General features: G+C 47.9%; 1 protein-coding gene across 2 annotated transcripts in view; it reads right to left on the reverse strand.

The window, feature by feature from the left end:
- Positions 1–14,893, reverse strand: part of Tub (TUB bipartite transcription factor) — an 81,564-nt gene extending 66,671 nt beyond the window's left edge. The window contains exon 1 of one of the 2 annotated variants that reach the window (XM_090348233.1): positions 14,823–14,893. In XM_090348233.1, coding sequence (XP_090204359.1) covers positions 14,823–14,878 — 56 coding nt within the window. In that variant the 5' untranslated portion in view covers positions 14,879–14,893. The remainder of the gene's footprint in view (positions 1–14,822) is intronic. The other variant, XM_090348235.1, reaches the window with a different exon arrangement.
- Positions 14,894–15,274: the final 381 nt, after the last annotated feature.

Raw genomic sequence — 15,274 nt, forward strand, 5'->3', positions numbered from 1 at the left:
GCAGATTAGCTGTAATTGCCTGAAGCTGAGAAGCTGTTGATAAATGTTACTAATAATCAACCTTCAGATCTGACACCCAGCTCAGGCTGGGATTACTGTTTTGAATGGAAATCGAATCTAAACTGGTAATTACTCTGGTGAGAGATGCCAGTCTTAACTCTGGGGCCCATTCTAGGCAGGGAAATGACACCTGAATGTCAGCCCTTCTAAAGTCACACTTAATGACACAAACTGGCTTGGAATCTACCAGTGCAGTAAGAGGCAGGAGACAGGAAGGCCTGAATGTCTTCTAGAAGTTGTGTACTGGGGACCCCTGTCATCACCCTGTCTCTACAGAGCTCATCACCAGACCTCCCCGAACCCCATCCTTAGGCTGGATGGAAGTCCTGGATTTGCTCTGCCTAGATGCCCAAAGCAGCTGATCTGGAGGACATCCCCCCCCCCCCAAAAAAAAAAAACCACCTACAAATGCAGCTCACCAAGCCTATGTCTGGACCTCCACATACAGTTCTGTGTTAGACTATCAGCTTCCTGGAATGACCTGAGCCCGTTGTTGTTTCTGGTTCCAGATAAGAGGCAGAAACTATTCCTGGAAGCAAGCCTTTTCTGACACCCCACGTTAGCAGCTCTCATTTTATCCAGTGACACCTCCTCTCCCGAAAGATGGGGAACGGCTACTCTGTCTCTGAACTGCCCCTCCCCAGGAGCACTCATAACTCAGCTCCTTCTCCCTGGTTTCCTTTCTAGTTTGTACTAAGAGGTGGTGTGAAGTGTGGACAGGCTCTCTTGATGTATCACTCACCATCAAATACGTCTACCATGCCCTATGCCAGGTTAAGGGCCCAGTGAGCAGACATCCCCAGCTCTCAGGAGCACCTGTCTATACAGGTCAGGTCTGTGAGATTCACCGTGTGTGACCGCAGCTTCTGAGACTGCAATCGGATCTGTACATGGTGTGGCCAAGTGTCAGAAACATCCAGTGCAAGGAAGCTGACGCCTAGTGGCAGCATAGCCAGACTGCAGTGCTCTGTTTTGTTTTTCCAGGCATGATCATTTCTTTCCTTCTGCACTTATCCTGTTCCTAAAAACTCCTGAACTCAAACATGCAGAGGAGAATTAAAAAAAAAAAATAGGTTTTCATGTGTCTATGAAGGTGTGTATCAGAGGAAAGGGCACAACGGGCCTCAGGCTGTTGGGCTGTGGTAGGGATTGTGGCCTGCTCCCTGCTCCCTTCCAGGTTACACATACTGAGGCTCTAATCACCTTACTCTGCAGTGCCTCCTCAATACTCCACTGAGACCTCAAGCATCAGCAATAAGGGTCTGGGGACCTTGTAGAAGACTGGCTAGCCACAGCAAACTCACTTGGCCTGGAAAAGGGTTTATGGATAGCTTAGGTCCAGCAAGCGTCCTCCCTGAAGCTGTTGGGCTCTGGAGTGCTGCTCTCTCACCCATTTTCCCAGGAGAGTAGTAGCCACCCAAAGTGACATCGCTTGTCTTTAAAGTCACATTCCCAGGCCTATGGTGCACTGGACTATGTACGGGGCTCACACAGAGGAGCAAGGCAGCATGTCTGGAGGGTGAGGAAAGAGAAAGAGAACTGGGGAGGTCATTCTTAGGGTCATAAACATTTTCTTTCTTTTTTTGCCAGTCCTGGGGCTTGAACTCAGGGCCTGAACATTGTTTTTGGCTTTCTCAAGGCTAAAGCTCTACCATTTGAGCCACAGCACCACTTCCACCTGTTTCTGTGCATGTGGTACTGAGGAAATGAGCCCGGGTCTTCATGCATGCTAGGCAAGCACTCTAACACTAGGCCAAACTCCCGGCCCCAAGCATTTTCTTCAAAGGGCCAGAGAGCAAACATGTCAAACTGGTAAGCCAAACTCAAGTCCAAGATTATCCAGTGAAAGAAGCTATACACAATGCTTAAACAAGTAAATGTGCCTGCATTCTCATAAACTATAAAACCAAGTTTCTCCAGTAACCAATACCGCCCACAAACCGCAGCCCCAGTAAGCACTTACTCCGACTGCTGTCCACAAATACCAGGTGCTCAGAGACTACCAGTCTGTTCCACTGATGTCTCTTGGCAGCAAGAGTTGGAGTAGGGGGTAGGGATTTGGGTGGCAGAAGTTATAAAGGTCAGAGGCTGGAGTGGGACCAGTCAGATGACTAGAAAGCGTGGCCAGTCTGGGCTGGATCCCAGTCCTGCCCTCCTTAGCCTGTCCCATAAGCACTTAGGTTGGGGACAGAAACTCACCTGATGCAGGACGATCTGGTAGTGGCTGTTACTCTCCTTCCTTCCACCAAAGGGGTCTCTCTCGGCCCTGTCTCCAGAGCCAGGTAGGGGAAGGAGCCTGAACTACCTAAGGACACGCCAGCAGACAGATGACACCCAGAGGAGTTGAGGTGGCCAAGCAGGGAGGTGGCGTAGCCTGGCACGGGGAACCAGGGACAGAGGAGAGGCCAGGTTGGAACTGACCTCTGCCAGATGAGGCTGGGTCTGACCAGCCCCCCACCCCTACCTAAGAGACAGCATGGAGACCTGTGCCAACCTCTCTACCCCAGCCCCTGCTTCCCCTGCAGGCGGCACTGGGCAAGTCCACAGATCAGCTGGTCCCTGAGCTATCTAGTTACACTAAAAGTGAGCCTGAGGAAGATGGTATCAAGGCCACATGGACGCAGCGCAGGCTCATCCAACATTGATGGGGCCCCCAGATTACCCTAGGGCCCCCTCCTGACAGATGCTCCCAGCTCCTCTGACAGGGAACTGCTGGGCCGGGGGGCATCTTCCACCATGCTTCACTGTACAAGGTTCTTTTTTATTTTTATTTTTTTTGCCAGTCCTGGGGCTTGAAGTGAGGGCCTGAGCACTGTCCTTGGACTTTCTCAAGGCTAGAGCTCTACCACTTGAGCCACAGCACCACTTGCAGGTCTTTCTATGTATGTGGTACTGAGGAATTGAACCCAGGTCTTCATGCATGCTGGGCAAGCACTCTACCACTAGGCCAAACTCCCATCCCTGTACAAGGTTCTTTAGGGACTGTTCAGTCGTGATCTAAGCAGATAACTCTGTCTAATCCCCCTGGGCTGTCCCTTGCATTGCTTCTAGAGATTTCCAGTAACTCAGCAACAGGCCCAGTGACTGATACAGAAGGCTCCTGGCCCTCATCACACTAGTATCAGGCTCAGGATAGGTGTAGTATCTTCATCTTTTACCCTTCCCTCTCCCCCCCCCCCACCTTCTTAATCTCATCCCCATTCCTGCCCAAATACAGGGCAAAAGTAGGATAAGGAGCTTGCCAGTCTCTCCCATTCCATCAATTGGCTGCCTCTGCTCCGATGCGCCCTCACGTGGCCACCTTAGGTACTACTGCCCCCTTCCTTCCCAAAGGAGCTCAAGCCCATCATGGACATTCAGCATGTGCTTCTCCAGAGACTCTTGGGACCCCGAGACCTCAACCCTTGTTTCACCGGAACTGCATGTCCTCATTCTGACTGTCGACTTCCCTCTGTGGACATAGTGCTCTGCCTTATTCACCTGTAGAAATCTGCCGTTGGGGCAAAAGCTCCGGCAGGCCGCTCCCCAATATCTGCTGACTCCACACAGAACCCAACATAGATCCCTAGCACTTCCTTCTCCAAATCAGAAGATCTGAATCTGCCCAAAGCTGCAGAGAGCAGCCAACTGGGAACATACATCTGATAGATCCCTGAGACCTACCTGCTGCCCCCCCACCCCCGCCACATTTGTTTTACCCAGCCTAGTGATCTTAGTCCTGACTTGCTAAAGATCCATCAGCAGATACATCTGCACTCTTGAGACTCTTTACACAGCAGGTCCTCCAGTTGCCTGCATCACTCGCCCTGCTCCACGGTACCCAGTGACTCCTGAGCTGGCACTGCCATAGCCAGGTCTCTAATTCTCTAATTCCTGCCTGCTCTATGTTCATCCCTCCACCCTGGCCTTCCCAATCACAAAACACACACTGGGGCCAGAGGCCATGGGCACACAGAACGTTAGTAGGAGAATGGTGTGTAATCCACCAGGCCAGCCCTCTGTGTTCAGGGGAAACAGCTCCGGAGTGCATGACTTACCTAGAACTAGAATGGGAAGCTGAGGAGGAGGCAGAACGAAATCCTAGACTTTCTGACCCACTTCCCAGATTGCTTTCCAAGATGTCTTTCTGTTGCATAAAACCAAGGATGAAGACAGCTCAAGGCCCTTATCTCCAAAATTGAGCTGCTTCTGAGCCTAAGCGCCACCATTCTCTGACAGGTGACTCTCGTGTCACTCAGCTCTCTGATAGTCACCTCCAGCTGTGGATTGGCCCAAGTCCTAAGAGTGGGCCCTGCTTCCACATACTGAAGCACCTGGGACTTCTTTCCATCCTTCCTTGAAGGAGTGGAAGCTTGAAGCCTGTGTGTGCCTCAGGCACTGGTGAGACTCGGCCAGAGTCTCCATCTGATTCAACTTTTAATTACTGGCTCAGCTGCCTCCCCATTTTCTATTTTATTTGGTTAGTTGTAGGGCTTGAACTCAGGGCCTGGGCACTGTTTCTGAGGCTCCTGGTGCTCTACCACAGTGCTACTTCTGGTTTTTGAGTGGCTGACTGGAGGGAAGAGTCTCACAGGGACTTTTCTGCCTGGTCTGGCTTCAAACCACAATCCTCAGACCTCAGCCTCCTGAGCAGGTAGAATTACAGGCATGAGCCACAGCGCCTGACTCCGGGAGACCCTTTTATGGTGCTCTGCCATCAACTGGTCCCACGTGGTGGTGCATGCGCTCTACCAGCCATGCCTCTACCAGCCTTGGACTGCTCCACCCCCCCAGCATAATCCTCACTCCTCTCTGCCTCCTTCCCTACCTGCCCTCTGTCCCTCTGATTACAGGGGGACTGGTTTTCCTGTGTCACCACCTAATCCCTGGAGTTGCCTACCTTCCTAACTCAGCCATCAAAGAACACTGTCACACAACAATAATATACCATCAAACAAATAAGTACAAGCCAGCCGCCGTCCTTAGCACTCTGCATCTATTCATCTTCACCACACGTGGTAACGGGCGAAACCCTCATAACCGCCCCAAGATACAGATACCGAATGTCTCCATTTTAAAGGGGAGGGAATAGAGGCTCAAGAAGTTTGTCCCGTGTAAGTGATTGGAATACTGTGGAGGAAGTGTTTTCAGGAACACTAGAAAGAAGCCAGGGAAGCACTGTGAAAACATCTCCGAGCCCTGACTTCACTTCCCACCTAACCACATCTCATGGTTCACACGGATAATCCTAGCTACTCAAGGAGCTGAGATCTGGGAATCATGGTTTGGAGCCAAGCCTGGCAGACAAATCTGAGAGACTCTTATATCCAATAAACCAGCAAAAGACTGGAAGCAGAGGTGTGGCTCAAGTGGTAGAGTGCCAGCCTTGAGCAGGGAAAGCTAAGTGAGAACATGTAGTAGTGGAATGTAAAAGAAAAAGAAAAGGGGCCGGGAGTTTGGCCTAGTGGTAGAGTGCTTGCCTAGCATGCATGAAGACCCAGGTTTGATTCCTTGGTGCCACATACATAGAAAAAAGCTGGAAGTGGTGGTGAGGCTCAAGTGGTAGAGCTCTAGCCTTGAGAAAGTCCAAGGGCAGTGCTCAGGCCCTGAGCTCAAGCCCAGGACTGGCAAAAAAAGAAAGAAAGAAAAAGAGAGGGGGGGGGGGAAGGGAAGCTAACCACATTAGGTTTAACCCAATGAAAATGTAGCACTAGCACACGGCTGGTGAATGTTCTGGCTTGTTTATGATGAGGTCTTACTGAGTGGGGTTTTTTTTTGTTTTGTTTTTTGTTTGTTTTGCTTTTTTACCCTGGCTGGCCTCAAACCATCAATCCTCCAAAATAACTGAGATTAGAAGTATGCACTATCACACCTGGGCACCAAATAATTTTTGTCAATGCTGCCAAAACCATTCAGGGGAAGGAACAGTCTCATCAAGCAACCATCATACACCGATCACTGATTAAAAACAGGCTCTGATTTTTAAAAAGTAGAAAAAGCAACCTACAGAGTGTGAGAAAACATTTACAAACCATGCATTTTACAAGACTTTGATATTCGGAATAAAAAACTACTACTCAACAAAAACACAAACAATGAGATCTGAAAATGAGTAGACCTTTCTCCAAGAAACACAAATAGCCAATAGTATGCAAAAAGGTGCTCAAATCATTTGTCATTAGAGAACTACACAAAGAAAATCCCAATAGGTATCACCTCACACACAGTAGGATAGCTCTAATAATGTACAATTATCAAGTGTTTTCAAGGATGTGGAGAAAGAGGAGCCCTTACACATTGCTAGAGGAAATTGCAACTAAGTAGGGAACAGGAAAAATAAGCTGTGTCAACGCATCATGTCTGTCATCTTAGCTACTCGGGAGGCTGAGATCAAGAGGTTCACAGTTTTGAAACTGACCTGGGCATACATACAAGCTGGTCAATTTTGCATGTGGTGCCAGCTGTATGGAAAGCTGAGATTGGATGAATGGTAATTCTAGTCTGCCTGGGTAGAAGAGTTTGTGAGATTCCATATTGGTAGAAACATAATGGCAAAGTGATTGTGTCTGTCACCCTAGCTATGATGGGAAGTCTACAGATAGGTGGATCATAGTCTAGGTTTTGGCTAGGATCATAGTCTAGTCCTGCTTGAGCAGGAAGTGAGATTTTATATTCAAACAAAAGGGCAAAAAAGGGCCAATGAAGCTGGCATGGTGGCTCACACCTGTAATCCTAGCTACTCAGGAAACTGAGATCTGAGGATCAAGGTTCAAAGCCAGCATGGTCACAAAAGGACCTGAGATTCTTATCTCCAACTAACCTCTAGAAAATAGGAAGTGGGGCTTAGCTCAAGGGTAGGGTGGTGACCTTGAGCTGAAGAGCTAAGGGACAACACCCAGACCCAGGGGTAGGGCAGTAGCCTTGAGCTGAAGAGCTCAGGGACAGCATCCAGGCTGAGTACAAGCCCCATGACCCACTAAAAAAAAAAAAAGAAAGAAAAAGAAAAAGGGCCAATGATATGGCTCAGGGGAAGAGTCTCTGCCTAGTCAGCATAAGGCCTTGAGTTCCGACCCCAGTACTACCAAAAACAAAACAAAACAAAAACCCAAAAGTCTGGATGTTAAACTAATAATCGAATAGTTCCATTCCTGGGTCTATATCTAAAAGAATTGGAAGCAGAGACTCAGATACTTGATGACAATATTCTGCACAGTATTTTCACTATAGCCAAAGGTAGTGGGAACTCAGGTGTGTGTCAGCAAGTGAATGGATAAACACTACACAACCACAGTGGAATACTGTTCAGGTCAAATGACTTTCATGTACTTGCTGAAACACAGATGCAACTTGAAAAATCAAGGAAGCCAGGCACAGGAGGAAAATTACTTACTATCCTACCCAAATTGTTTAGGGGAGGAAAATTCATAGAAACAGAAATTAGGCTATAGGTACCATCAGCCTTGAGCAAAAGGACAGTGTCTAAGACCAGAGTTCAAGCCCCAGGACTGATTGGCAAAAATAAAAACAAAACAACATTTATATCCTCATCAACAAATATGCAATTTGATAGATAAATCCAACAAAGGAGTAAAAGACCCATACACTGAAAACTACAAAATATATAAGGGAAATTACAATGATCTAAATAAATAGAGACATACCATGCTCATGTGTTAGAAGAATGACATATCAACTCTTGATCACACATCAACTCACACATCTTGATCCATAGATTCAACAAGATCTCAGTCAAAATCCAGGGGACAGACAGGGAAGGGGCTGGGACTTGAAGGAACTTACAGTTAAATGTAAAATTGAGAGGGAGCTATAATAGGCAAAACAGGCCAGGAGGCAAAAAGATGTGAAAATAACTTTGACAAATCAATCAAAACTGATTTCGAGACTTATAAAGCTTTAGTAATCAAGACTGTTTTGGCATCAATAATGAAAAAGTAGGTCAGTGGAACAGCCTATATAGTATACATAAACTTCAGATGACGACAACGGATTTTCACTGTCTATCATAGTGAGACAAGTGGTGATGTGCGAATACACAGTCTTTTTTTTTTTTCCAGTCATGGGACTTGAACTCAGGGCCTAGGGGCTGTCACTCAAGGCTAGTGTTCTACTACTGTGAGCCACAGCTCCACTTCTGGTGATTAACTGGATATCAGAATCTCACAGACTTTCCTGCCTATGCTGTCTTAGAACTGCCATCCTCAGATCTTAGCCTCCTGGATGGTTACAATTACAGGTGTGAGCCACCTACACCTGACTTTTTCATAGTACCAAGGAATCAAACCCCAGGGCTTCATGCATAGTAGGCAAGCACTCTTTCACTAGGCTACAATCTCACCCCCAATAATTTATTTTCAGTAAAGATTAAGGTAGAAAAAGGAATATCTTTTCAGCAAAAAGAACTGGCTATCCATTTTTAAATGCAACTACTGCGTGCAAATATTTAACTCAAAATGACACAAATATAAATTTAAAACAACTAGAAAACCCTCAGGAGAAAGTCCTTGACTCTGAATAAGACAATGATTTCTTAGGACACCCAAAACCACAATCTATTAAAAAAAAAACAGACAAATTAGATTTCCTCGAAGACAAAAACTTATGCTGTTGAAAACATATAAAGGAATAAAAAATCAGGTGGGAAAAAATTGCAAGTTATATACTTAATAAAAGATAGGTAGAAGCAAGAGCTTACAAAATTCAACTATATGGCAACAACCCAATTTGAAAATTAAGAAATTTTAACAATCCCCCACCCCCAAAAAAGACAAGCAGGTGACAATTAAGCACAGAAAAGTATTCCCAGCATCATTTAGTCTCTAGGGAAATGCAAAATGAAGTTCCAGTGACAAGTCATTGCACATCTATCAGAACATCTAAAGTTAGAATCTGCACTTGCCTGTCACAAACATAGTAGAGCTGGGATTCCCATACACTGTCCGTGACCACTTTGGTGAAAAGGTGAACCATTTCTTCACAAGTCAAACATACACCTACCACATGATCTAGTCATTCTACTGCTAAGTATTTGCACAAGAAGAGTGAGAACATAGATTTGTATTTAAGGATTCACAAAAGCTTTATGTGTACTAGCCACAAACTAGAAACAATTCCTATGGTGACCAATGAGTGGTTGGATAAACTGCTTTTTCCATATAACTAGGTCCTGCCCAACAAAGAGAGGTAGGGTCTACAGATTTATGCAACAAGGAAGAATGTTTTTATAGGTGTGCTGTGTGAAATCCAGAGGAAAGAAGAGTCTGTACTGAATGATACCATAATGTAGTTCTCTGAAGATGGAGTGTGGGACATAAGAGTTCTAGAAAGTGTCAGAAGGAAGTTTTACAAAGAAGCACAGGAACACACTGACCTCTGACTGTTCCCAAACTCATTTACATATACTGTCACCACAAGTTCATGTTATTTAATATTTCCTCTGTGAGATGTTCTTTGCATTAGCCACATGATTCATTACATTGCTTTCTTTTCATTTTTACAGAAAGTTTCCCTATCCACACTATACAGCAGAGCTATCTATCTATCTATCTATCTATCTATCTATCTATCTATCACACACACATATATACATACATACATACATACATGTGTGCACATATAGCATTTAGTTAGACTATCCTGCTAATGTACTCTATTTTTCTTCTCTGAACTTAGTATATAAGCCACTTAGCACTGACACATTATGTGTGTACACACATACAAATACATATAGATGATCTATGCCTATTCCCTCTACTCGTCAGTAGAACTAGAAGACTATGTTTTTTATTCAGTGCTCCAGTGTCTGAAACATTGCCTGGTGTTTAGAAATGACTCAAAAATTACATACTGAATGAACGGACCACCTTAAGAGACAAGACAGTATTACAGCTTGTGTGTGGGGATTAAGTCATTCATCTAAAGTCAATAACCGGCAGATCTGGGCTTCTAAATCATATCACAAAATCAAAGCAGTAAGTTAAGAATGTGACTCTGTCTATGAGTCTGAAAGATCTAAACTGAGGACCATGTTAGAAAGCAAGACCAGGTGATGAGCGAGGGGACAGAAGCCGATCCATCCCTCAAGACCACCACCTGGGCTACCCCAAACCTGAGACCAACAACTTCTCTTCAAAGAGCTCACGCCAATAAAGCCATATATGAGGAAACGTTGCATACCCAGGAATGTTGATCCTAGAATTGTTTAGAATAGCCAAGGATTGGTATGTGCAGGAAAAGTCCCCACGAGGGAGCCAGTGAAGTGGGTAGGAAGATGGTCAGGCCCAGTGCAGTTTGTCTAAGGATCGGGAGACAAGGGTACTTGCTTAGTCTGGGGCTGTGGACAAGAGAAGAGTCCTGAGAGTGAAGAAGGCTGGAGGAGTTGTGGGTTATGAGAGTGAGGTTAGCCAAGAAGTTAAAGACGATTAAGAGACTGTATACCCAGTGAGGTGAAGATGAAGCCTAGGAAAATGATGATCTGCTTAGCAGTATTATTTTTGTGGTAATTTGGTAGAGCATGGGAAGAACAGGACATGCGGTCCAAGCTTGGCAGAGAAGAAGAGAGGCTACTGAAAGTGACCGGAAAGCAGAACACGAGACAATATGAAAATGAAGGTGATAACCGATAACCTATGGTGTAGCACAGGGGAGGGGTCTAAGGTCAAGGAATGGACTGTAGCCTTCTCCAGTGTCCCAGCTGGAGCAATTCTAGGTGTTCACATATAGGCATTTCTCCTGTGAATAACTTGAAGAAAGTCCGCAGAATGTGAATTGTGAATAAAGAGTGCTAGTTTGGTCACTGACTTGGGCACTGAAGACTTTTGTTGTTGTTATTGTCGAGATAATGTGTAGAGGGGGTTACAGTCACATTCGCCAGGTAGTAGATGCATTACTTCTCACACATTGATATCCCTTCTCATGTTTTTGTCCCCATTTCCCTCCCTCACCCCCTCCTAATCATCTTGTTTCCCCCCTTTCCTTTTCCTATTTCAAATAAATGTATATACAATACATCGGGTAACAAAGTCAGATACAGTAACAATACAAGATTAACCAAAGGGCAAAAAAGAGAAGAGAAATAACACATTAAGAACAATAATCATACAATACAAAGCTCTTGTTTCTGTATCCTAGAGTTCCCTTCATTTAGTCTCATTCTGTATGACCTTATTATATACATAGGTTTTGAGCTATTGTACTCTGTTAGGAGAGTCCTAGATGTGTACTAATTATTACAAATGAGGGAAACCATTGGGTCTGGCTTACTTCACTTAAGAGCACTGAAGACTTTTTAGAAAATGCCTGGAGCTCAGTGAAGACAAAATGGTTGCCCACCAAGGTACTAGGAAATGGTTGGACTACAGAGACATTTCACACACATGGTTGCATTTTTATCTCCAGAACAATCTGTGGTATGGACAGGGACAAAGAGAAGAAATGACTTAGAGAGTTCATACTGAAAAGTTTTTCAAAGTTCACTTGAGTAGAATGTTCTGAAAAGGGAATGTAGAGTTTCGTGGGCATGGCCCTGTTTTGAATGCATTGAGCTAAGGGGGTTGGTAGAACATTTAGATGTAGAGCTACGTCTCATAAAAAGGCTGGGTGCCTGTGACTCATGCCTGTAATCCTAGCTACTCCCAAGTTGAGATCTGAAGATTGTAGTTCAAAGCTAGTCGGGGTAGTCTATGAAACTCTTATCTATAATTAACCACCCTAAAACCAGAAATGTGTGGCCTAAGAGGTAGAGTTTAGACTTGATTGAAAAAGCTTTGGGACAGTGCCCTAGGCCCTGAGTTTAAGCCCTAAGACCTTTACCAATAAAAGAAAGAGAGAAAGAGGGAAGGGTGGGAATGGAGGAAAGGGAAGAAAGGGAAGGAAGGGAGGGAGGGAGGGAGGGAAGGAGGAGGAGAGGGGGAGGGAGAGGAGGGAAGAAGGAGGAGAGGGGGAGGGAGAGAAAGAAGTAAGGAAAGATAGAGTGGGTGCGGAGGTGCTGAGACCAGAGTGAAGCCTGAGGATTGAATGGCGTGGAAGGATGGCACAGAAGAGAAAGCTTTTGTATGTTCCCATCTGGACAGTGAGGAACCAAAAGGAAGTGGGCAACACACTGTGGTAGACTACAGAGTGGTCCTCCATTGCTTGACATCTCTCCCTGAAGAGCTGAACCTCCTCCTCTTCCCCTCAATGTGGGCTGGCACTTACTTTTGTGTCTGTATGGTATTGCGCAAATCCGAAACTTAGGCCTCAACAGGCCTTGAACTTTCTGCCCTCTTACTGCCACCATGTGAAGAAACCCATACAAACTATGAGAGAGAGAGAGAGAGAGAGAGAGAGAGAGAGAGAGAGAGAGAGAGAGAGAGAGAGAGCGAGAGAGAGAGAGGAGAGCGAGAGAGAGAGAGAGCGAGAGAGAGAGAGCGAGAGAGAGAGAGCGAGAGAGAGAGAGAGAGAGAGAGAGAGAGAGAGAGAGAGAGAGAGAGAGAGAGAGAGAGAGAGAGAGAGAGAGAGAGAGAGAGAATACAGAGGCAAGGCCAGCTGTTCTGTCTTCTCAGCCAAGGCACCAGACATGTAAAACTGTCCAGAAAATAATGTGTTGACACACATCAACAGATAACCTGACACACACATGTCCCCAGAAGGAAGGTTGGGAAACAGCTTAAATGAACCCACTGCAAAGTTGAAGAAGAGTGGGTTCCCAGATCCAAAGATACGCTGGAGCCAGAGAAGAGGATTGAAAAGTTTGAGCTTGTAGGAATGAATGTGAAGGTAAGGATAGGAAGCTCAGAATGAATTAAAGAACTGGGATTTGAACTCAGGGCTTCATGCTTCTGATTGGCTTTTTTTTTTTTCACTCAAGGCTGCTACTGTATCATCTGTGCCATACCTCAGATTTCTGGATTTTTACTGGCTAATCAGAAAAAGAGTCCCAAGAGCTTTTCTGTCTGGGCTGCAATCCTCAGATCTTCACCTACCAAGTAACCCTGATTACAGGTGTAAGTCACCAGCACCCAGCCAGAATTTCTCTTTTAATATCTGTATGCCCTATGCATGTGTTGCTGGGATAGTGTTTTAGCAACTTTATTGTTATTTTCTGATAATTTAACATTATATAAAACCAAGAACTAATTAGAAAATAGAGAATGGTAAAGACCAGCAGTTTCAGATAACAGCCAAACTGGCTGTCCAGTACCTGAAAATTTTACATAAATATGGATTCCAGGGTTCTACCCTTCAATACCCTGTGTACTTCTGAGGAAGGAAGCAGTTTTCTCTACGAGTAGCGCCCCAAACCGTGAGATTGTCAGGAGACAGAACCCAGGAAACATTTTTATTTCGTGGTCTAAATAAAGGAGAACTTTCTTCAAATTTTTCTGAAAGCTAGGGTTCTCAGAGACATTTAAATAGTTATCAATAAAATTAGAGGATTCACTGATTGCTTATGTCCCAGGCAGTCCTTTCTATTTATCACATCAAAAAAAACATGTCCCATTTTATAGATGAAGAAACTGAGGCCCAATGAGTATAAATTCTTTGTCCAAGGTTAGCTGAGTGGAGTCAATCCATGCTGAATCCACACTGTCTAATTCCAATCTTTCTGCTGTGCTTTTTTTTTCCCGGGGGGGGGGGCGGGAGTGTAGTTACTACTGTGAATTAAAATGCTGTCATGCACTTCTCCTGGGGGTGGGGAGGGGCTGTAGTTTTTAAATCTCCTTATTTCCAGGGCCCAGCAGCTAGACTACCCTCAGTACACATCCACAGGCGACACACGCGCAGCAACGTGTGATTTGTGATCTCAGTGCAGGTGTGTACTGAACATCCCCACACGTTTTAGGGTTCTTTCCTGCTCTTGGCTTTGGGGCAACTCGACGGGAATTGCGAGGTGATGGACAGGTTGCTAAGGCTGACGAGGGAAGGGAGGCGGCCATTCAGATGGTATTAGTTCCCCCCAGGAGGCAATGTACACCCGGGGAACAGGTGGGGGGAGGCGGGGCAGAATGGGGGGGGCATCGGGAGTGAGGAGGGGCAGGCAACGGTATTGGGAGACGGACGGGAGCCGGGGATCCCCGGGAGAACCGGCCTGGGGAAGCCGGGACACCTGTTTCCTCTGCCTCCAGGAAAACAAGAACTGTCCAAAGGCACAGCGGACGGTGGAGAGGAGGGCGGCGAGCGAAGAAGAGCTGCCCGGGGCGGTTAACCGAGCTTCCCCCCGCCCCTCCCCGGGGATCAGGTCCGACTCCGGAATCCCGGACGTGTGCAGCCCCCACCCCTCGCCCTTCCCCACTCCGTCACCAACTCCTCGCCTCCCACCCCGGGCGCTTCGTTTTCTCTCTCCTCCTCTCTCCCCAGAGGCCGATCCCCCGCCTCCAGGACGAGTGCGTGGGGAGCGCCGCTCCACGCCAGCCGCCCCCGCGGACGGCCGCGCGCCATCGCCGGGCCGCCCGGTCGGTGGGCGTCCCGTGGCGCCCGCACTGCGGGCCGCAGGCTGCGGTGCCCCCGTCGCCCAGCCCGGCTCTCGGACCCCCGGCAGCGATGGGGCGGGTCAAGCCGCCCCCCCCCGCCCCCCGTCCCCGCCTAGGGGCGCAGCGAGCGTGGCGCGAACCCCGGAGCAGCCGGCCGCGGCCTGGCACCAGGGGCGCAACGCCCCCCCTCCCCGCCCCCTCGTCGTGCTGCCGCGCTGCCCCGCCGGGACTCCACGCGCGACGCCGCCCGGGTGGGCAGTGGAGCTCCGCGCGGCCGGGGAGGCGGGGCGGGGTGTGGACGCGGCGGCGCCCTACCTGTCGTAGCTCCAGCGGCTGTAGGACAGGGTCCGCTGGCTGCTGACTCCCTCCATCGCCGCCCCGGGGGCTCGGCGGCGGCGGCGGCGGCTGCGCGGGGGCCGGGCGCTCGTCCGCTCGCAGCCCGCAGGACTAGACGAGGGCGTGGGCGGAGGACTGAACCATTCGCCCCCCCTCCCCGGGGGGTAACACTCCCTCCCCCCCCCCCCAGGCTCTGCCAATGGCGCGGGCGCACGCGGCCCGCGGGGACCCGGGCCCGCTGGGCCCCCTCCCCGGCGCGCGGGGCCCCCGGGGACGCGGCGGCACCCTGACTGCTCGGCTCGCTTCTTTATTTATTTCCGAGGTGCGCTCCGCGTCGCCATGGCAACCGCCCCATCTTCTTTCCGGCGTCACGAAGGCACCGCTGCTTTCAAACCTTCCCGGGACCCGAGCCTGCGGAAGGGGCTGGCTCC

Source organism: Megascapheus bottae, chromosome 16 (assembly GCF_031878675.1).
Source record: "Megascapheus bottae isolate mThoBot1 chromosome 16, mThoBot2.hap1, whole genome shotgun sequence".
Taxonomy (NCBI): domain Eukaryota; kingdom Metazoa; phylum Chordata; class Mammalia; order Rodentia; family Geomyidae; genus Megascapheus; species Megascapheus bottae.